We start from the raw sequence: 24,894 nt of genomic DNA on the forward strand, positions 1-24,894 counted from the left end.
TCAATAAAACTCATTATTTTTGTAAAATGTTAAATCATGATGACTGTGTATGGCTATATTTAAGGATTGAATTGACAAGAGTGAATATATTTATTGTTCAGGCTATGTTGTCAGGGATTTAATATTGTTTTATTTTCTATCTTTGTTTCAGTTTAATATATATTTAGAAATGTGTGCAACTTATAATGTTAAATATGTATTGCCCAAGTCCTGTCTGGTCTCTAAATCAACAATATACGATGTATGTGAAATACTCGTGATTATCAGTATTGTTGGGCCAACTAAATTTACGAGAATTTCGCCTAATAAGTAAAATTTAGCTATTGCAAGACACGGGAAGATAGAATATTGTTGGTCAGTTGCAGTCAGTATACTGTAAGTCTTGAAACCTGTAATTGTAATAGACGCTTATTAATCGGAAAACTACAGGAACGTTTACAGATTTCAAATATTATGAACCGTTCAACTTCAGCGAATTAACTGAGGACGTTAACATTTCTACGAGGACATTAGATATCTATCTACCTCTGTCTAAAGTAAGCTTGTAAACTGTGTTAGACCAGAAAAGAGTTGAGCAAGTTAGCATTCCCCCCAACTGAAATGTATGTATCTATGTATCGACATAAAATTAATTTTCTCGTCGAGAACCTAGACCGTCGACAAAATATTCAGTTCTAGACCAGGTAGAAAACTGAATATTTTTTTTTATGAGTTTGTAATATTTTTGTATGCAAATAATTATTTGTGATAACCGTTATTATAAATTGTATTGTTCTTTATATATTAAAATATATCTGTATTAAGAAAAAAAAATTGTATCAAACTTATTTGCAAATATCATAAATTTGATATATATCGACGTTCAGTTAACTTCTGTTTGTTTCTTGAATTTCGCACAAAGCTACTCGAGGGCTATCTGTGCTAACCGTCCCTAATTTAGCAGTGTAAGACTAGAGGGAAGGCGGCTAGTCATCACCACCCACCGCCAACTCTTGGGCTACTCTTTCGCCAACAATTGACCGTCACAATATAACGCCCCCATGGCTGAAAGGGCGAGCATGTTTGATGTGATAAGGATTCAAACTCGCGACCTTCAAATTACGAGTCGAATGCCTTAACCACCTGGCCATGCCGGGCCGCTCTCATTAAAGATGATATTTAATGTCCTCACAGAAATAATACTGTCCGAAATAAAGTTACTGAAGTTCAACGGTTTGTAACGTTCAAAATTTATAAACATTTCTGGTAAACTTTTGTAGATTTCCAATTAATAGGCGTTAATCAAAATTATAGCTGCCGAGACCTATAGCACACTGACTGTAGCTGCCCAGTAATATTCTCTTTTTGTATCTTGCTTAGTTGCTTTTATAAGACTTATACAAGTTTCTTAAAGTTTCACCAATGTTCTAACGCGTTTTCATAAAACAAGTGTTGTTAATCCTTACTCTCAAGAATCTTCTACAAATTTCGAGGACAGGCAGGACTTGGGCAAAACACAGTCAACAGTATAAGTCACATGAAAAAAAAGGAAAACTCCACTAAAACAAATATAGAGACTAAAGTAATTGTACAACAGATATCTTGGTGGGTTATATTTTTAAAGAACGGTCGTTTTAAACTACAAGTAGGTGAGTTCTAGGTCGAAAACAGCAAGTAGCAACTTAAAAGCAGAAATAATTTCCTATTGTGTCATCAGATATTGATAATTTCATAAATGTACATTAGAACAGTTGAGTAAAGTGCAAGCGAAGAAATAAATCTCATCGCGTCGGTGAAGGTTTTTATGTGAATTTACAGGAACGCTCTTTAGAAACTGACTTTATGTAATGGATAGATAACACTGGGGAACACTTTTTCAGTAACTTTGAGTTGCATTGGATATTTTAACTGATTCTGAAGGAGTTTTAGGCGCTGATTTCAAATCTGAAATTAGTTTTTCTCTACAAGCTCTAGTTTGTATGCAATTTGAGGTTAATGAAATTGTACAAATGTGAACTTGCGTAAACCATATATAAGCATTTTCACGTCCATATATATAGACAGCTTCTAATATTTTTATCATTCTTCTTTTGTTTCAGATCAAACATGGCTTCCAATAATAGATATCATTGCAGAAACAAGCCTGATGCCTTCTGCTACATATGTGGATGCTACACACTCAATCGTCAGAGACGTAACATATCCTCGTTCGTCAAGCGTGCCTACAAGGCATATTTTGAAGTTCATCTTGGTGATCAAGACAAGCAATGGGCTCCTCATGTTGTGTGCCACAATTGTGAGGAAATGCTTCGAGACTGGACCAAAGGAAAACGCAATGGTCTGCCTTTTGGTGTTCCAATGATTTGGCGCGAACCCACCAACCATGTAACTGACTGTTATTTCTGCATGGTAAACACAACGGGTGTTGGGAAGAAAAACCGACATAAGATTACGTATCCGAACATTCCCTCAGCTATTCGGCCTGCTCCGCACTCTGAAGAAGTTCCTGTTCCAGTTTTCAAAGGCTTGCCTTCATTGGACGATAAAGACATTGTCATGATACAAGCGAACAAGACAGTTGTGACAGTGAATTGTCAGAAAAGTGTACACAATCGGAGAACTGTTCTTCAGACACTGAACCTTTCCCCGTCCCCAAGCCTCTTCCCAGGCTGAACTGAATGATTTAGTGCGGAATTTAGGTCTTTCAAAGAAAGCAGCAGAGCTTTTGGCATCAAGATTACAAGGCAGAAATCTTGGTGATCACTCTGTTAAAGTATCATATTTCAGAAAGCGTGACCAGCTTTTAGTGACCTTCTTTTCAGAAGACAGACAGTTTGTTTACTGCCATGACATCCAAGGGCTTCTCAAAGAACTGGGTGTACCTTACTATAGTCCTGCTAAATGGAGACTCTTTTTAGACAGTTCAAAACGCAGTCTAAAGTGTGTTCTTTTACATAATGGGAATGTTTATGGAGCAGTACCTGTCGGTCACTCAGTGCATTTGCGGGAAGACTATGATGATATGAGAATGGTCATGGACTTATTAAAATATCATGAGCACAATTGGATCATTTGTGTAGACTTAAAGATGGTCAACTTTCTTCTTGGACAACAGAAAGGTTTCACCAAGTTTCCATGTTTCCTCTGTATGTGGGACAGCCGAGCACGAGACAGACAATGGGTCCAGAAGGACTGGCCTATTCGTGACACCCTTGAAGCAGGCATGCCAAATATCATACAAGACCCAATTGTAAGCAGAGATAAGATCATCTTTCCTCCTCTTCACATCAAATTAGGTTTGATGAAGCAATTTGTCAAGGCACTGGAAACCGAAGGTGAATGTTTCCAACACATCATCACAGCTTTACCAGGGTTATCATTTGAGAAGATCAAAGCAGGCGTGTTTGATGGCCCACAGATTCGAACCCTAATTCGTGATGATCAGTTTGTTGCTAAGATGACCGCTTTAGAAAAGGCAGCATGGTTATCCTTTGTGGCAGTCGTTCAGAACTTCCTTGGAAACAATAAGGCGGAGAACTACAGTGAACTTGTGAACAGAATGCTCCTCGCTTTTCGTGGTCTCGGGTGCAACATGAGCATCAAGCTTCATTTTTTGAACAGCCACCTTGATAAGTTCCCTGACAACCTGGGGGCTGTGAATGACGAACAAGGAGAACGATTCCACCAAGACTTAAAGGTCATGGAAGAACGCTACCAAGGGCGCTGGGACAAAAGTATGATGGCTGATTACTGCTGGAGCATTAAACGAGATTGTCTAGATGAAGTGTACAAACTCAAAAGTTACAAACGCAAATTCCTACCTGAATAAAATACACAAACAAATTGATAAGCTATTCCTATAATTTCCTATAATAACGAAAAATTAAAAAATAAATAAAAATGTCAAATTGCATAAAATCTGTAGCTTGCAGACAAAAACCGACTTCAGATTTGAAATCAACACACTCAAATTGACTATAGAAAGGTCTTTTTTTAAATGCAACAAAATGAGTGTTCCCAGTGTAATCTGTGTTCTTGTAGTCCATACCTTTTGTTGTGAGATCATAAAACTTGGAAGTATATCACCATATTGAAAAGCATTCACTTTAATATTTATTATTTTTATTTTTCCAACGACAGGGAGATGTACAATGTATTTACCACATTCTCTGTAATTTACATCGTACTAGATACATAATCAATGTCCTGTGTTGTTATATATCAGATGAAGTATACTTCATATTTATTACATGATACAGAAAATATTGTTCCTCAAGTCGGGGTCATGTGACTAATGAACAAAGATCACTAAGGGGAGTCTAACTGAGCAGGAAGTATAGCAAGATTTGTACACTACGTAAGTGTACCATACTTGTACGAAAGCCAATTTAGTCTTGGTAATCCATACATATTTCAGTTTGTGTTATTTATAAATATCAAAGGTTACTGTCAGAAGAGTTTGTCCCTCAGATAAAATTGAAAAACACTGTCCAAATTGTAAAATAGATTACACTGTTACTTCTTTACGTGTCTAAATAATTACATCTTTAGGAAGTTAGACTATATATAGAATTTTGGGAGTCATTTTTGTAAAATTGTATTTAAACAACAAATATGTAAGTTCTAGATCAGGGGTGTGCAACATTTTTCGTCGGTGGGCCATATAACCAACTTCATCAATCAAGCGGGGCCACTTAAAAAACAAGCTTATTCGTGTACATGCACAATAAATTAAAAAAAATTCTCAAAATGCAAGCAATAATATTTTATATTTTTTGCATGAGTGATCATTTTAGTGCGACACTTGAAATTTAGAGTCCTTGCAGAGCTTGTCAATATCAGCTTTGACAGAAGTGGTTGCCACTCTTAACTGACTGGTCAAATGTTCATCAGTCAGCTGACTTCTACATTTGGTTTTGATGAGCTTCATTTTGGAGAAAAATTGCTCACAGCAGTAGGTGCTACCAAAAAGGGAGGCAATTCTTTGTGCATGACGGGACAAATTGGGAAACTTTTCACGTATACAGAGTTTGTAAAAGTCTAGCAAACTGTTTTCAGAGAATTTCCTTTTAGTGTCCATGTCAGCCTGCAGTTCAATGAGTTCCATTTGGCAATCATCAGGACTGTCTTCCACTGCCAAATTAAAAGGTTGAGCGAACAATTTCAATCTAATTTCAGTTTGTCTGAAATCTGGAAATCTGTTTGCAAACTCATCACGCAGCTTTTGTACACTGGTTCCATATTTGGTGCAATCCAGATTAGGAAATTCCAGTTTCCTGGTTGCAAAACATGTAAAATGGGTCAATATGGCTCTTCTCAACTGAACCTGGAAAAGTTCCAATTTCTTCTCAAAAGCACAAATATGCTCAAACAACTTATTCACAAGTTGACTTTTCCCTTGTAGTTTTAAGTTTAAATCAGACAGATGCTGTGTAATGTCTGTGAGGAATGCTAAGTCATTCAGCCAGTTCTCATTGCTCAAGAAGTCCACATTCTGACGTTTGCTCTCCATGAAGAACTTAATCTCCTCTCGCAGATTCCAGAATCTCTTCAAAGTAGCAGCTCTACTAAGCCAACGTACAGCAGAGAAGTACAAAACATCTGAATACTCATTGTCCAGCTCATCTAAAAAAGTTTTAAATTGTCGATGATTTAATCCTCGTGTTCGAATATAATTTACGCATTGGACGACATTTTTCATGACTTCTGCAAAATCCAGAACTTTGGTGCACAAGCTCTCTTGGTGAATAATGCAATGGCTTACAACTACGTCTTGTGCTCCAATTGTAGTTAGAAATTTCTTGGTGAATCCATTTGTCCTACCTGTCATGGAAGGAGCACCATCTGTTGTAACACCACATAATTTATAAGGATTCAGTTCAAACTTTTCTACAACCTTAAGCACTTGTTCACAAATATCCTGTCCTGTGGTTGTGGAGAAAAGGCTTGCCATATCTAAAAACTCTTCGAAAACATCAAAGCCTGCAGTAACAGCTCTGATGAAAATGACAAGTTGGGATGTGTCATTGATATCAGTGCTTTCATCCAAAGCCAGACTGAAAGCTTCACACGAATTCAATCTCTCTTTCAAAGTTTCTTTGATGTCCTCTGAAAGATCTTTTGTCCTGCGTGAGACAGTAAAGCGGGAAAGGCTAGTTTGCTCCACCAAATATTTTTTCTCTGGACATGCATATTCTGTGAATATTGTTAAACAATTTTAATAAATTCTCCATCACTGAAAGGCTTTCCCTTTTCTGCCATACATTCACAAAGCTTAAAACTCAGTTTTGTCACCAGTTCTGAATTTTTCTTGAGAGTGGTAAAAACACCTTGTTGCTTTTCAATGGATGTTTTTAAATGTTCAATTTTGTCCTTTCGTGCCTGACCAACAATTTCATCAAACTGGGAGGAGTGCTTAGTTGCGTAATGTCGCTTAATATTGTACTCTTTCATGACTGCAATTGTAGTTTGACAGACGAGGCAGACAACACCTTGATTATGTGGGACAACAAGATATTTTGTGCACCATTCACTGTTGAATAACCTTCCCTCATCATCAATTTTTCGTTTCTTAACTGCTGACATTTTACTAGCCCTGAAATCAAAACAAAAATTATTCTCACGAAAATAGCAAAGTAGAAAAAAACATAGAATTTATTTACACATGGAATCTCTTATGGACAGAAACGCATGTTTCTAAATTGGCATCCCGATCATAGCCTTCCGGTACTTAAATTAATTGAGAATAGCAAAATACAGTGTGACCTCGCCTATTCGCGGCCCCGCATATTCGCGGGTTATGCGCGAACTGCGTGTTTGTAGGTCACAGAGACTGAAAGGGCTTTTCGAGGAGATTTCTGTTGTATTTACTCAATCAAACCGTTTTATCAATTGTCGTCTTCACCAAACAAGATTGGACTGCTATTGGCTGACTGCCTCAGCTTCCCCAACAACGCAAACGGCAAAGCACAGCCCGGTAACGCACGGTACAATTTAGTGAAATACATAACAGTATGCAATATTGCTACATTATTACTGCATCAATGAGTATAAGTATCATTAGTGTTTGGGAAGCATTTCATATAGTATATAATCGCATACATATACGTTTTAAAACTGCGTCCAATATTCGCGGTTTTTCGCTATTCGCGGGAGGGTAAAGAACGTAACCCCCGCGAATAACGAGGTCACACTGTACATAGAATCAGATGCATCTAAAAGCAAAAAATTTTAATAAATTCAGTAAAGTCACAACAATATGCTAAATAATAATCAATTTACCTTCAATCTCTTGTAGTAACTGTAAAAGGTAATAAAATTTTCACCAATAATGAATGACGGACAGCAGAGGTTAGGGAAAATTGTCGCCAGCGGGCGAAGGCGAGGTTCAGGACATGACGTTGAGTCGTAGACAATAGTGCTAGTGCACGTCACCTATTCATGCCCTAAGGAGGCCGACCAATCGAATTCGGCCTGCTCCTCTCTAGCAAAGATAATTTTAGAAGTTTGTCGAGTCGAAGCCTGGGAATCCCGTAGGATCGATGCTTTTAAAAATATTCCATTTGCGTTGGATTACAGATCAGGCCACATGGTTAGATTACAACAACTAGGGCCACACTAAATGGCTTGGCGGGCCGGGTTGTGGCCCGCGGGCCGCCTGTTGCACACCCCTGTTCTAGATCAAAAGCAGAAAGTAGTAACTTAGAAGCACAAAATAATTTCCTAATATGCCATCAAATTTTGATAATTTCGTAAATGTACATTTAGTGTTCTGTAGTGCTATGTGAAGTGTAAGAATATACAAATTTATTTTGATAAATTTTAAGTTCAGTGACATACAAAATCCGTTCTTCGTTGTTAGTGTATAGTGGACATATGCTGTAGTGTTAGAACTAAAAGAACGGATCGTACATAATTAAAGGACTTGCATTCACGTGTTTAGTCGCTGCATATATTTGTTTGTTTTGTTTAAACAACCGTTTTTGAGTAAATATCTATCAGATACTGATCATCGCCAGTGCAGTTGGTTGGCACATTCACCCCATTCTATAGAAAACTGGTAAAGTTAACTGACCCTACCTGTGGAGTGTGGCTAAATTGTTGAGAGAGAGCTTTAACATCATTTATACAAAGGTGAGAGAGACAGTCGTGATACTGAGGAGCTTGCTGAAAATTTCTTTTCACAATCTGGAATTTTTTGGATGCCTTAAGGTTTATCAATTTCCAAAGTCGAATCTATCTTGTCCATTGCATATTAACAATTATTATGTCTATAGTGCGGAAAAAAGAAGATATCATCTGTAAATGAATGTACAATTAAATAGTTTTTATATGTTGTATTTGCAATCTCTTTTCATTTATTCATTGTGACATTTAGAACTAAATAATATCAAGAGTTACTCCATGCATTACCGAAAGCAATACGTAAACAAATTAAATAAATAATTACTGGAGTTAAAAATGCATTTATCTTGAGTATTTGTGAATGTGAAGTTAAACAATACAAGTCATCATTGAGAAAGTTGGCTGTCAAGAAAGCATTAATAAAAACAGAAAACAAAACTTTCAAATACAGAAAGAAGGGTTCTTATTGTTACTCGCAGCAGTGCAGCACCAATACTTTCATCATTTGTTGGTTTGGCAGGACATGCTATTCGTAAAGCTGTTGGTGTCTGAAAATATATCAAAACAAAGGGTTCTCGTTCCTGAAAAACTGTTACTTTCTTTTTATCAACCCGAAGTTTATGAAAGACTGGTATTAAACTCTATAGATAACGATATAAATTCAATCGTACAAAATGAGACATTACTCCTAGACAATGAAGCGAGGATGATAAATTGCCTGCAACAACATTGTCAGACTTTCCATTTGGAAGTCATGGAACCCGTTAAAATAAAAAGAGTCACAAAGAGTAACATAACCGACTTAATGAACAACGTGCTACAAAAAAAATTAACCCTATAGGATGGAAATATTTTGCAGAATGATTATCGGATATGGATATTCTCCAAGAAGTTAATGAAAATGTGGACAGATGGAAGAATATAAAAGTGATAGACATGTTAAAAGGCCTAAACGTACTGTGTCTAAATGGGTTCATTTTTAATAAAGTATTATCGTATTATTCATTCGTGTCTTGACTGTCGTCATGGTCTGTTGTCAGCCATTTAAGCTTAGTACTATATTGTGCCACCTAAGAATTAACGTCGTCTGTTGTAAAAGTCCAATTCTCACTACAGTTAGAGACAAAGTTGATAGTAAAAAAAAAAAAAAAAAAGCAGGCAACATAGAAAATAATGTATAATAAATATCTACAATCTATTTATTATAACCCTGCTCATCCTGCTTGTTTGGCAAAGTACAGTCTTTATTCACATATGTGAAAGTGCTAGTTAAATCTGTAAATCATTAGGTTACGTACACACCATTCAAAAGCCTGTAAGATACAAGTTTTCAAAACACGAATAATCGTTTCGAGGATCGATGAACAATGATAGACTGATCTAGTGGATCTTTCTAGTCTAAGTCAATGTAACAATCAGTTTAAATATTTACTCACGGATATTGACATGTTTTCTAAATATGCATGACTTGTTCCACTCAAGGACAAGAAAGGTCCAACTCTTGTAAAATCTTTCAAACAGATTTTAAAACAGGGTCGTACCTTGTAAAGCTCAAACCGACTCTGGGATAAAATTTACTACTCGTCTGTTTCAATGCTTTCTCATTTCACTTCTTTAATAAACATAATGAAAGAAAAGCATCCATAGCAGAAATAATTAATCAAACTCTTAAAATTAGAACGTGGGTGCTAATTTACTCATCACAGAACTTGTACTGAAATATCAGGAAAATGTCTGTAATAAATTGTATCATCGCAGCATTAAAATGAGATCAGTAGACATCAATCACTCTAGTCAATCTGTAGTGTGGAAGACATTTTATAAACTGCTTACCAAAGTAAAAGCTCAGTTTAAAGTAAACGATCGAGTACCTATTAGCAATGTGAAGATTCAATTTAAGAAAGAGTATTTGCCTGGTTGGACAGATGTAATATTTACGAAGAAGAAATATAAAAATCCCGTATTAAGAATAGCTAATATTAATAGACTAAAAACACTGATACAAGATTTTTTCGACAACTAACTGTGATTCTCCTATATCTATATCAGTATAGAAGATGAATATTTAAATCTAGCACAATCATATCTTTATGTAAAGACAAAGATTATCAAACTTTACGGAAATGACATAAAAAAAGGATGAAAATAACTCTGCGCCTTTCAACCTGTTCCTCCATTCTCTATTTTTCAAGTGGATGTACACCTGAGTGACAAGGTCATTACTTCGTCTCACAGTCTTTACGGATATAAGACCTACATAGAAACGTTACTGAGTTATAATGGAGAAGTTAAAAGAAGTCATTTGGTATCGTTTGTGTAGGTAAAAGACGTGGCAACATATTTCTATCTATGCTAGAAAAGTCACTCTCAGCCTATCAGTCGTTCTGTCAAATGCTAAAGCATTTCAGAAAGGAACAGATAAATATTCTTTGAAATGTATAGTATACAACTCGTTTTCCATTGGCCAGAAAAATTGACAAGCATCTTGTTATAAAATGCATTGATAGCAATGCATGAAATGAATCTTTCAAGAAAAGTCCATCCAACGTCAAACATTAAAGTATCAATTTCCTCCCAAGCAACGTGAACAGAAAATAGGTTCCTGTTAGATCCATACAACCAGAATTGGATACAGGGTTGTATGCACAAAGCTATAAAACACTATTTAGTGAAATAGGCAAACAATTTCAAGATCAAGGAATTGTTAAAGAATGTGATGAATATTCGAAAGGATACACACATTTTGGCTTTGATCTTACACCCGTTCTATCTGCTAGGAATTCACACTTTAACTTGGTGAAACAGGGCAATTTACAAATTAAAATATATGTTTCAGTATTGTCATACCCAACATTATAAATATTGTCGTCAAAATAGAATCAAAGTTATGACGGATTGACCATTGTTTATCTTTTTTAATACCGATATTTGTTTAAGTTAAATTCATATTTAAAAATGTACATAACTTATACTTTTAAATCTGTATTGCGAAATTCCCGCCTATTCACTAAAATTGTAGATTCTCGAGTGTAAGAACAAATAATATATCTGTATATTTAAACACTGGTGTATTGTCTGTATTGTTGTGCAGGTTGAATTTCTAGAAACTCTTCTCACACCTATAAATGTGACCAACACAACTCACTAAGAGACAGTATATTTTACTGGTTTGCTATAGTTGGTGTAACCTAAACCTCGGAAACTATAACCATAATTACCTTTTTATAATCGGGAACTTCAAACATATTGACCAGGAATATTTGTAGATTTTGAACATTACAAACTATTTAATTTCAGTTGAATTCACAAGCGGACATTAGCATTTTTATGAAAACATTATATCATCTCAGTGATGAAAAACTTGACGCGTGATTAACGAAGCACTTGCTAGCTCCCTTGTTAAGTGAACTGTACCGATATTAACTAAATTAATTTGCTCATCTTGAACCGTCGATAAAATATCTAGTTCTAGACCAGAGAGAAACCTCAATATTATTTATAAGTTTGTAAAACTTTCGTATATCAATCATTATTTATAATAACCATTATTATAAGATTACTCACTAAGAAAGTAATCTGTGTATCAATCTTGTTGGTAAATACCATAAATCGGATACACATCGGCATTTAAATCTAAATATAAATTACAATTTAACTCAGTTTTACGTTATTTGAAATTGTAAAATGTAACACTGTCAAATGTACAAATTGATGAGTCTAGAGGCCCGGCATGACCAGGTGGTTAGGGAACCTGACTCGTAATCTGAAGGTTTGTTTGTTTTGAATTTCGCGCAACGCTACGAGAGGGCTATCTGCGCTATATGTCCCTAATTTAGTAGTGTAAGGCTAGAGAGAACACAGTTAGTCATTACCACCCACCACCAACTATTGGGCTACTCTTTTACCAACGAATAGTGAGATTCACCATCACATTATTCTTCCTGCTCTGTTATTACAGGCCCGACATGGCCAGATGGTTAAAGCAATCGACTCGTAATCCGAGGGTCGCGGGTTCGAATCCCTGTCACACCAAACATGCTCACCCTTTCAGTCGTGGGTGCGTTATATTTATTGGTCAATCTCACTATTCGTTGGTAAAATAGTATAGCCAAAGAGTTGGTTGTGGATGGGACAAGATGCCTGCCCTCTAGTCTTTCACTGCTAAATTAGGGACGGTTAACACAAATAGCCCTCGAGTAACTTTGCGCAAAATTCAAAACAAACCAAACCTGTTATTACAATATAGTCTGCGATAGTTTCACTTTTAAAGTCGCCACGATATACTGTTCATGGTTAAACGCACAATCATGCAGTCTAAATTTAGTTATCTATCTAACTAATTCGAATTACTTTTCAATGGAGAGTCACAATAACTATCAAGCATTAATAGCCACCTTATCCAGCAAGTTCGAAGTGTCACACCAAAAAAGAAGTACGTAGAACAAAATTTCAGATCAAGGTACAAAAGAAAAAAGAGATCTTAAGTTAAACTTGCAGACGATTGAGAATAACAACGTGCTTAGCTATCTTATTTAGAAACTTTTCGTGAGAATGTTCTATTGGCACATGGCCAATTTATAGATGTCATAAAAGTTGCAAGTACGATAATTAGTCTGTGTCAAAGTAGTTGTATATTTTTGAAGTAAGTTTTGCAATCAGCAATAGAATTCGAATCCATTAATGTTGCAGTTAAACTTCTGAAGGCAATATTTAGAAGTTTCAAAATCATCATATGAATTAGCTCTGAAGCTTCGATTCCTTATAATGATAGTTCAGAAGAAACAAATAAGTTACAATACAATAGTTTATTCAAATGTAACTTAAAAGGAAATATTATCAAAAAGTGCAAGCAAAAACCTGTAGGGAATAAGCATTCATCCGAAAGAATATCATAAAAAGGAGACTGTTTCAGACGTGAGAATCCTGGGCACTACAGCCGAGGTTATGAAAGATCAACAGCTGTTCATACACCAAGGTAATAATGTCCAAATGTTTTTAAGCCCAAATAGATCATTGGAACAACAAGGAACCAACCAAACATCGGGAAGATATAATTAGCTGTACATATTGAACAATGTTCAACTAAGAACACCCCATTTACCCCAAATGAGATAAGAAGTCATACTTTAAGGAAATGTGTCCACGAGATCGTGGGTTTATTGATGGGGGAGCTTTGCAATGTATTAGCCGTCATTAATTCTACAGCTACAATAATTCGACCCAATGAAAGATGGTAAATTAATTCCAAAGATGACAAATGAAGAAAGAGTGATGTGAATAGCAAATAGGCATAAAGTTCTGGTAACAGATAAATCAGGAATACAGTTACGCTTACTGTAGGAAACTTCTCTATATCTCACTATGTGTGTATAACTAACTTCTAGGAATAGTGCATAACGGCAACTAACTTCATGAAGAAGCAATATACTCTTGAAAAATATAATTACATGTAATTATTAAACCGTAATGGAGCTTTCGTATATCTGAAGAATAAAGATTCATGATGTTAGAAAAACACGTAGTTTTAAGAAGTCGTGATAGAAATAAAATAGTAATCCTATAACCCGAGCGTTTTCGATAGTTGAACCTTTTCCCTTCATGGACAAACTGGAAATAAAGAAGAATAAATGGAGAATAAATATGCCATCATCAGTGCAATTAACAAATAAACCATAAAAATTCAAGTAAAATCTTGATGGAACATCGCAAGATGCGAAGTTATATAAACTAAGGAACATCACAAGTAATTATATTTTGAGCAAAATGTAGAAAGTGCAATGTCAAATCCCCATATATGGACAGCTTATCATCTCGCATACAAGAGTTGTACAACAGGAATTGTGGTGATCTTACAGTTGACCAATACCGTACATTGTATGACTTGCTCATGGACTATCAAGATACGTTTATCCAGTAGACCTCATGACGTAGGCATTTCTAGTAAGAACATTATGAGTTATCTTATTTATTTAGCAACTCATAAGTTTTGTACTTTGAAATGCACTCTTAATACATCAGTTAGTTGGACAACTGCCATTTGCAAAACAGGCTGAGGTTTTTAAAGAGTTAGGAGTATAAAGGAGCAAGGAAAGTTAAAATTGATTACTGGTCGTTTGGCATCACCTTTCGTACTAGTGAAGAAAAAGGATTGATCCATAATGTTCTTTGTGGACCACCAAAGTCAATGAAGTATTACAGAAGGATATCTACTCACTCCTTGGGACTAACAATATTTTGGATGATCTATGTGGATAATTGTTTTCAACATTAGATGTTAAAATTGGTTATTAACAAATATAAGTCAACAAAATAATTAAAGAGAATACATCTTTTACTGCAGAAAATGGACTGTACAAATTTGTTGTATTACAATTTAGTTTATGTTCAAAGTTGGCCAGTACTAAGGACCTAGCTTGAGGTAAGAGGATTTCTTCAATTGTACTCTTACTATTGTTGTTTTGTAAAATTATTCTCTGACATAACTCATCCTTTCTACAAATTACTGTAAAAGACAAATAAGTTTTGATGAGCTGTTGAAAAATAATTTAACGCTGCTTTAATATACTCAGTCCTAAAGACTCATTCTTTATAGATACAAATACCAGTAATTTTGCAGTTGGAGTAGTGTTGTCAATCGTGCAACATAGAAAAGAATACGTGATTTTCTAATACAGCAAAGCGGTAAAAGCTGTAGAAAATAAGCTTTGTACCACTTGGAAAAAATAACTGAGAGTTGTCTCTTCCACCATCATCTGTATGAACAGTCGTGTAGTATTCAAATGGCTGATGAATTTTTGCAATACAGAAAACCAAAATGCAGATATTTACAATCCACAGTTGTACTTCGTGCATTGTTTCGACGGAACCATGAAAATGCTTATGTATTATTACAAATATTCAAAACAGTCCTCTTACATTCGTGGGAAAATGAAAATCAGTGAGTCTTTAAAGGCTAAACTCTTAATTGCAAAACTATATCGTATAAGAGAATGCCAAAATTTTCCACTCGTGTTTAATCAGTCATCTTGATCAAGAAAACGAGAAAAAGAGCAAACTGTGAGAAGAAAAAGATGGTAGAGAAAAATATTTAGTTGTTAGGCTAGTGGACTGGTGAGAATTGAGGTATTTAGCATTACATTTGATAGGTTAATGGAATACAAGTAGCTAAAGAGGAAAAAAAACTGAAGTAAAAACACAGTAAGTCAGTTATCTACCTTACTTTTTGTCAATCCAAGTCTAGAAACACACTACTGACCTACCCCAGGGAGGTTCGCCTAAGCATTTTCTGCAATAATTTAATAATTAAGATTATTGTAATCACTCATAGAATAGTAATCGCAATATTAAAACTGTAACAATTAATTTGTGAAGTACGCCACCAGTTAGGATGAAAACAGTTTCGTAGCATTTGCAAGGTGATTATTTTCAAAAACAGAAATAAATGCTTGCTCTAAATTTTAAGTATCTAGAAAATAACTTTTTACGTTATATGCTTAAGAAAATTGTTTATGAAAAATTGGAAAATACATCTTTGATATAACTTTATCAAACATGGATATGCGCTTAGAGATCTTGTCTTAAAACTTTATTTGATTATATTTTAGAGGATTATTTGTTAGTTTGTTTTTGAATTTCGCGCAAAGCTACACAAGGACTATCTGCGCTAGCCGTCCCTAATTTAACAGTGTAAGACTAGAGGGAAGGCAGCTAGTTATCACCACCCACTGCCAACTCTTAGGCTATTCTTTTACCAACGAATAGCGAGATTGACCGTTACGTATAACGCATCTACGACTGAAAGAGCGAACATGTTTGGTGTGACTTGGATTCAAACCCGCGACCCCCAGATTAGGAGACGAACGCTCTAACCACTTACTCATGCAGGGCCATTTTAGAAGAAACCTCTTTATTGTTATTTACAATTGCGTCCTTATACTACACAGGAAAAGCATGAATGAAAAAACTAATTCATCTAGAACAGTTATTAATATGTCCATTTAAAAGAAATCAGACTGAAAAAAAAATTAAATATTTAGTCATTCTTCCGCGAAGCTAAACTAAGCCACAAAAGAACACAAACTTTCAGAATAGGTTCTTTCAATAAACCTTTCACTTGTTAAATATTAAAATGTTATCTGAGATAAATCCTGTACCCAATCTTATTTTTGTAAATCCGAAATTTTATTGTAGCAGCCAATCTTAACTAAAAACGTTTGTTTGTTTTTAATATATTTATAGTTCGGTGTTTTAACAACAGAGAGAGTAAATATTTGTAGACGTAGAAATGGAGGAAAAGTTGTTGAGATCTGTGAAGGCTGTACTTGAAAAACATCAACAAATTCATGATAAACAAATCCAGTATGGAACTGCAGGCTTCCGAACGAAGTATGGTTACATTTTAATTCATCATTAAGGATTTAATGCATACCTATATTTTTGATTAAACAAAATATACCTTGAGAAGCTAGCGTTTCGAACTTTAGCTTTTTGGTTCTGATGTAAAACTAAAAAGGTCGATCATTTTTTACCCCGCGCTGTGTCTTTGCACTTGAAGTTGAACTGTTGAAGCTTGTCAGACTGAACGAGTGATTTAAAAAAAAAAGAAAAGAAAACTTAATTTGAAACTGCTTGACCTTAATAAAATGAAATCTAGAATAACCTTTAACGTGATATGTGAATTAAATCCTCATTTTGTTATATCAGTGTTAATGTACTCAAGGTGAATAATTGACAGCATGAAAAATAATTTTGAAATTCAAGTAGTAATATTGTATTTGGGAAAAAATTACAAAATATTTGCAACAGAGAGTTGCAAAACTATACTTTTTCATGCAAAGTTATTAGATTTTTGAAAGAGTAAGTAGGAATTTTTAACATGGTTGTTAAATTTGTGTCCAATTTCCTAAAGTCTTGGGTTTGATTTTTAAACAAGTTCAATTTATAACATGTTTCATTTCAATATAAAATGAAGGTGATGTAATTGTTATATTTTTTGTTCATATAATAATTTGGAGTTCTCTAAATTTAAAACTGTTTCCCAGTGCTTCATTTTATTTTCCTAACTTTAAGGGAATAATTTTAAATTGTTCTCCTAATACTATTTCTACTTTTAATATTGAATCTTAAAGTGTTCTTACATTTTGGTATGAATAGCCCTTTTACAAAGCAAGTATGATTACAAAGATTGTCAAGATAATAGTAAATAAATGAAAGCAACTAGTATATTTACCATATTAATGCATAATTTTTTTTTTCTCGGTGCATATTGTATTTGGTGAAATACATGAAGTTTGAAATATGGCATATTTATAAACATTTACTATGTCACAGAAATAAAAAAAATGCTTACAATATAAAAATAGTGATAAAAAGAATTGATCAGACTTTTAAAGTTTTCAAATATAATTCTTTTCTTTTAATACTGTGTATTTTCAGGGGTTCTTTACTTGAGTCAGTTATGTTTCGAATGGGTTTGCTTGGAGTACTTAGGTCGAAACTAAAGAATGGTATAGTATGGAGATATTGAATTACTTAATTTTCTAGCTTCTTTAGATAGATCTAGCTATTCTCTATATTTGGTAAAATAGAAAAACCTAGTTTATAATGATATTAGTAAACTGTCCTATCTTATACAATAAAAGTTCAAAATCCAGGAAAATCAAATTGAACCAAAACAACATTTTATGAGAGAAATGTATATTTGCCTCACATTGATCAAAGATATGGTCTTGGCAATCCCAATAATTAGGGCTTAACTGGATTTTCTGACGTGCTGCTGAGATTGGTACTTAAATTTTAATAGGATAAACAATATAATAGTCTACAAAGAAAATGTTATTTTTTTACAAATTATGCAATGAAAGTCCATGTAAAATACAAGCTTAAAGGAGGAATTTTACTAAAGAATTAATGGTTTGAATATATTCAAGCATGTAATTAAATTTCCTTGGATTGATTAACTCTTATTCTATCATTATCATGAAAGTTTACCACATATTCTTCAAATGAAGCATGTGGTGGGGGGATGACTAGCTGCCTTCCCTTTAGCCTTACACTGCTAAATTAGGGGCAGCAAGCGCAAATAGCACTCGTGTAGCTCTGTACAAAATTCAAAACAAACCAAACCTTTTCCTACAACACTTCACAGATCATTGAATTTCTTCAAACTCTGCATCAGATCTCTCTTTTTTTTTTTAATTGCTATCAGATTAAACTGTGAATGTTTCTGAAATAATCTTCACTGAAAACTGCTTGACAATTCATAAAGTATTTTTGCAAATTAAATCAGCTCATTCTTTGAGATTTATGAGTTTTACAACTTTTTCTGGTACTTTTTTCTCTTATATTTTATGGCATTAATCTTGCAAAAAATGTTTGGTGAAGGTAACAGGCATCATCAAATAATGTTTTGTTATTTGGAAATCATTGTCTAGGAACATCTGGTTCTGAATTTCCCTGAATATCTCTCTCACAAATTTCTTCCCCTTCCAATTGCTTCTTCAGTCTAATGCTGTGAATGGGTAATTGACATTCAATTTTTACATCTCTAACAAATGCAAAACATAAAGCGTTTCATTGATTTTGATAGTAAATTGTGTTGCTCTTGAAAATATGCACTCAAAATCTAGGCTTCCAGTTATTTTCTTCACACTTTCAACCATGTTCCAAGCTGTCAAGAAGTTTGTTTTTATTTTTTAAACACCCAAAGACCAGACTAACTGCTGGCATCAAACATAATGAGAAACACTTGCACAGTCAAAATGTTTTTTGGGTTGTAGAGAGTTTCAAGTAGTGATGAAGACTTTGATTTGGTCTCTGTATCATAATTACTAAAATACTCGATGAACTGAAGCACACTTATTTCAGTTAAAAGAAACAATCCTGTTTTACTGAAAACCCACACTGCAGTGTTTCCTGATGAGCCCATATTTAGTGAAAGTGTAAATTTTTTCTTTCTTTACCTACATTGCTTTTGTCTTTTATTTTACTCCAAACATTCATTATTTTATAGGACTCTGCAATAAATGCTGCTAATCTCTTCAGTAAACCAAGGTTCATTAATTGAAGATTGTCACAAGCATTGTATATGGAAAGATTAAGTATGCCTTTTCCTTTATAGTATGATGTATTTATGCTTATAAACAAACAGATTCAATTCTCATGGGAAATATTTTCATACTGAATTCTATGCTCAGAAAATCATTTTTGCAGTTCATTTTTGGAGGTATCATTTAGGGCAAGAAGTGCAAACAGTTTTTTTCCTCTCCATCATAACCTGGTTGTAAAATATTAATGGTTTTGCAGAAACTATAATATCCTTGATATAGCTAAAGGGCTGGTTGCATAGTTTTTCTTTTTCACAATGTGTTTTTCTACTGTTTTCAAATTGGATCAATTACCTTGTTTGTGGTAGGTTTCAACAGAAAGTTTACTAAGCTTATTTTTGCCTGAATATTATATTTGCTGCTTTTGATTGCACATTAAAAACATTTGCTTAGAATGGAATGACACTAAGACACAAGGTACATAATTTAACCCTACAACTATGGATTTTTCCTGTGGGTAAGGGTCAAAGGGCAAATTTTCATAAATGTATACTTGATTCAAAATTTTGTTTAACTACTATATATATGTAACAACAGCTTTTTTTTTACGTAGAGGAGCAAACAACGTTTTGCCCTTCTTTGGTCATCGTCAGGTTGTTTCTCAATCCAAACGAGCCATTTTTACATTTTTTTCTCTACAAGTCGGTTTTCTCGACATCACTGACTTTAACTACTGTTTATGAATCTGTGGCAATTAGTTTGATTTTACATTGTAGATTATGATTCAGATTTTAGTCTGTTAGGTATTTTTTAAATTTAAAAATAAATATTAAAAGAAATTCCTGAATATCTTTTTTGTGTATCACATGTTGAGTGCAGCTTTGGCTCAACTTAGATGTGTTGAAGTCCTATTATAAAGTCTATAGTTTCTTACAAAATAGAAACTCAAATTGCTAACATATTGCCAAGGTAGAATATAAAATAAGAACTTTCTATCATTTCTGTTTACTGATATATCACAAAATTTAGCAAGTTAAATGCAATGGCCCACCACACCTTTTCCCCCTCAGTGTGGATTCCTGTACGTGGGAGGGGACCTCCCAGGGAAGGTTCTGTTCTGTCTGGTTACCTTCTCTGGGATCTAAGCATCCACCCACGTGTTTGCCGTGCATGGCGACCGTGAAGGGGAGGAGAGGATCCTGGTGGTTGAGTGGTCCAACCCTAACACACCACTTTGGCCTTGAATTCCTGTAGACGGGCGGCTTTTGGGTGGCCCCCCTTGGGTCAGTCAGCTGGTTCACTTGGGCTAGAGTCAACCAAGTATCAGTGTTGGAAGTGCTCAACAGGTGTTGTGGACATTGTGCCTGATGCTGGTGTTTGGGTATAGTGCTCACGAAACCCTGGTGTTGCTGCATTGTAGTGCATCCCCTTGTAGAGCTCCATGGTGGGTGGGGTCAGTGGGTACCAAAATGTTTCTTTTTTCCTATGGATCCTCCTTCAACAAATTTAAATAAAATAGTGAAAAAAACAGTCAATAGGTAAGCGACCAAGTCTTGACGAATCTGAGTAGCAATCTTCAACATCTGTAACACATGTACCTCATTTTCTTATATTACATTCTCTTTCAGAAAAACCTTTAGGGCAATTGTCCCCCTTTTTTATTCAGAAAGGACTAGAGGGTCTTGCTGGCTCTCCAAAGTCAGTAAAGAAGCTTCAATCTGGAGACATATTAGTTGAAACATCCACAACCCACCACAGTGAACTCCTCTTGAATTCAAAGGCAAATGGGGATATACCTATTGAGGTTACCCCTCATGCTACCTTGAATTCATCACGAGGAGTTATTGTTGAGAGGGATTTGAAGAATGTCCCCAAGTCAGAGATTCTTGCTGGTCTTTCCACTCAAGGAGTTTCTGCAGTGAGGCGCATCTCCACTCCCAAAGATGGAATTACACTGCCATCAATATATTACTTTTGTAAAATGTAAAACCTGCACTTACATCATCACGTGCACCTGCCACCATCAAGGCAGGTTATCTAATTTGCAGGGTACGGCCATACATTCCAAACCCTCTCCGATGTTTCCAATGTCAGAGGTTCAGCCACTCAAAGACTAATGTCGTGGTTCCCTGACGTGCTTGTTGTGGTGGCAAGGACCACGATGCCTATGAATGTGACATGGACCCACATTGCATTAACTGCAATGGTTCTCACCCTTCCTACTTTTGTTCTTGCCCAAAATGGTTGGTGGAAAAAGAGGTGCAGCATTTTAAAACGACTCATAACATTAGTTATCCTGAGGCTTGGAAATTGCTGCCCGCCACTCCATCTTGGACATATGCTGCTGCACTTCGTTTCACAACTACAGTGGGAGTGCCTCCAAGAGAATTGTTTTCAAAACAAATGAAAAGCCTTTTGACCTCCATGGTTAAAAAGGTTGATGAATTGACTTCCACACCCATTTCTGTTCCTCCCATACATTCCAACAAACCTAAAAATCCACATCCTTCAGTTTCAAATACAGGCATTTCTTCTGATACATCTTTTTCTCCCACCCCAAGAGTCAAAACAATCATTCGTTCGCATCCTCAGTCACTGGAATCCCCTTCCAATAAAGACCTGCCCAATCGACCCAGGGCAGGATCCATGGAGGTTGATAGACCTCCTCCGACTAAGGACAGTAAGGAAAAAAGACGTGGTCATAAAGAGAAGGGTTCTCCAGCCACTTTGCCTACCCGTCATTAAAAATGGCTACCTTGATACAATGGAACTGTCGAGGTTTATGTTCTAATCTGGATGATATCAAAACACTGATTGCTTCCTACCATCCTGTATGTCTTTCCTTACAAGAAACATTTCTAAAACCTGCTGATAAAGTCACCATTTGGCAGTTTTCTCTGTACAGTAATGACAGGCTGTGTGATGGACAAGTGCATGGAGGGGTGGCACTATTGGTTGATCAGCATGTGCCCACCCTGTCTTTGTCACTCAACACATCCTTGGAGGCCGTAGCCATCTGTGTTTCCTTGGGTCATACCATCACTGTTTGTTCTCTCTACCTGTCCCCTGGAGAGACATATGATCAATCGGACCTTGACGCTCTTGTTGAACAGTTGCCGTCTCCCTTTCTACTCCTGGGGGACTTTAATGGACATCATTCCCTCTGGGGAAGTGCTGTTATTGATGGGAGGGGTCGCACTGTAGAGCGTATGCTCTCTGATCACAATCATTCTCGTTTCAATACTGGTTCTTCCACTTATTTTCATGCACCTAGTCAGTCCTTTACCGCTATTGATCTCTCAGTTTGCTCCCCTTCATTATTCTCCCATTTTTCATGGAGGGTTGACAATTATCCACTAGGCAGTGATAATTTTCCTATACTTTTGAGAGAGACTGGCCATGGTCGATGCCACCCTACCTGCGTGCCCCAGTGGAAGCTGGATCAGGCAGACTGGTCCACTTTCACTGCTCTCACAGAACTTGATCCTGCCATCGTAAATCAGCCATCAAAAAATGACTGTGTGGCAGCGATAACTGGCTGTATTATACAAGCAGCTGCTCAGTGTATTCCTAAACCTCGACACGTTTTCCACGATATCCTCGTCCATGGTGGAATCCTGCTTGTCACTTAGCACGGAAGGCTCAAAAACGGGCCTGGGATACTTTTCGTAGATATCCCACACTCTCGAACTGCATCGCTTTCCAACGGGCCCGTGCACATGCAAGGTGGGTAAGACATCAAAGCCAGAAGGAATCTTGGATTAAGTTCACAACTAGCATATCTTCTACCACCAGTTCCAAGGTCATATGGGACAGGATTCGAAAGGTCAGTGGGCACTACAATTCTGTCCCCCTTTTGTTCTTACTCTCTGATGATCAGGAGGTGGCTGATGTCCGGAGCATCGCTGATACTCTAGGTGAAAACTTTTGCCAGGTATCTAGCACTTCTGCTTGTTCCTCCACCTTCTTGGCCATCAAGACTCGTGCAGAGCGTTCACCTCTTTCCTTTTGAACTGACTGTTTCTTTGACTATAATTGTCCCTTTACACTGGTGGAACTGAGAATGGCCCTTCATCGGTCTGGCAGTACATCTGTTGGACCTGATGATGTACACTGACATGCTGCACCATCTATCTCCTGCTTCTATTGATGTTCTTCTAATTCTCTTTAACCAGATCTGGCAAGAGAATATTTTTCCTGATGCCTGGCACCAGGCTATTATTTTACCTTTCTCTAAGCCAGGGAAAGATCCCAAGATTCCTTCAAACTACCATCCAATTGATTTGACGAGCTGTCTCTGTAAGACCTTAGAAAGGATGGTTAATGTTTGTCTTGTTTGGTTCCTTGAATCAAACAACCTCCTCTTGCCCACCCAGTGTGGGTTCTGACGACAGCACTCCACCACAGACCACTTAATTCAACTTGAAATGTCGATCAGAGAAGCCTTTCCAAAACGACAACATCTTGTATCAAGATTCTTTGACATTGTGAAGACTTATGATACAGCATGGAGGTATGGCATTTTGCGAGACCTCCATGTATATATGGGTTGCATGGTCATTTGCCCATTTTTCTTAAAAAAATTTTTAATGGACAGGCGATTCCAAGTTTGTGTGGGTTTCGACACTTTCCCATTCTTTTCTACAGGAACTTGGAGTTCCTCAGGGCTATGTTTTGAATGTCACACTTTTTAGTAGAAAGATTAATGCCATCACTGACTAACTCCCTCTTACTGTTGCAAATAGGCTCTATGTCAATGACTTTCACATCTCATGTCAGTCGTTGAACATGAGGTATGTTGAGCAGCAGCTACAGACTGACCTCAGTCGTTTACTGAAGTGGACCACAGCAAATGGCTTTAATTTCTCTCTCTTTCTAAAACCATTTGCATGCACTTTTGCCACCAACAGGGTATTCACCCTGAAGCTGAACTTCATATCAGTGAAGTTGTGCTGCCTGAGACAAAGTTCTTGGGGCTTATCTTACCATAAGCTGACCTTTTACCACACATCAAGCAGCTAAGAGTCAAATATACAAGAGCACTGAATATCCTCCATGTTCTCTCTTCCACCACTTTAGGAGCGGATCGATGTTCTATACTAAAGATATATCCTACTCTTATTCAGTTGAAATTCGACTATGGATCACTGGTCTATGGCTCTGCCAGCACTTTGTCCTTAAAGATGTTGGACCCATTCATTAATCTTCTGCACTGGGACTTTTTGCACTTCCCCAGTTCAGAGCTTATACATAGAATCTCATGAACCTTCTTTGCAACTGTCTTTACTATATGCTTCGAAACTTTGTTCCTTTCCAAAGCATCCCACCTGGGGTTGTGTTTTCAGTGGGCCATACTTTTTCAGAACAGATGATCTGCTATTGCTCATTTTGTCCTTCTTTACCAGGTGCATTTGGATGAATTGTATCTGTCCTTGGATAACATTGCTGTATCCACTGGTCAGTCCCTCCCACTATGACTTCTTACAGTCCCCATATGTGACCTATCTTTAAGTCATTTGAGAAAAGCAGATGCTCCTGATTGGAAACACTGTATGTTATTTGCTGAACATATTTCAAAGCATCCAACATCTTTCAAACCATCCTTCCATTCCTGTTTATACAAATGATTCAAAATCAGGTGACTGTGTGGGCTCTGCCATGGTTTGGTGGTTGCAAGCAGAATCCACTCATCAGCTTCTGTGTTCATTGCTGAGCTGTATGCCATTTCTTTTGCCCTGGATCACAT

The 24,894-nt window shown here is 36.1% G+C and overlaps 1 protein-coding gene across 5 annotated transcripts in view; it reads left to right on the forward strand.

The window, feature by feature from the left end:
* The first annotated feature begins 16,357 nt into the window (after positions 1-16,357).
* Positions 16,358-24,894, forward strand: part of nst (phosphoglucomutase 3-like protein nst) — a 68,392-nt gene continuing 59,855 nt past the window's right edge. For 3 of the 5 annotated variants that reach the window (XM_076489716.1, XM_076489719.1, XM_076489717.1), the window contains exons 1-2: positions 16,358-16,488; positions 17,539-17,609. In XM_076489716.1, coding sequence (XP_076345831.1) covers positions 16,388-16,488; positions 17,539-17,609 — 172 coding nt within the window. In that variant the 5' untranslated portion in view covers positions 16,358-16,387. The remainder of the gene's footprint in view (positions 16,489-17,538; positions 17,610-24,894) is intronic. The other 2 variants (XM_076489720.1, XM_076489718.1) reach the window with 2 other exon arrangements.

Source organism: Tachypleus tridentatus, chromosome 2, assembly GCF_004210375.1.
Source record: "Tachypleus tridentatus isolate NWPU-2018 chromosome 2, ASM421037v1, whole genome shotgun sequence".
NCBI lineage: Eukaryota > Metazoa > Arthropoda > Merostomata > Xiphosura > Limulidae > Tachypleus > Tachypleus tridentatus.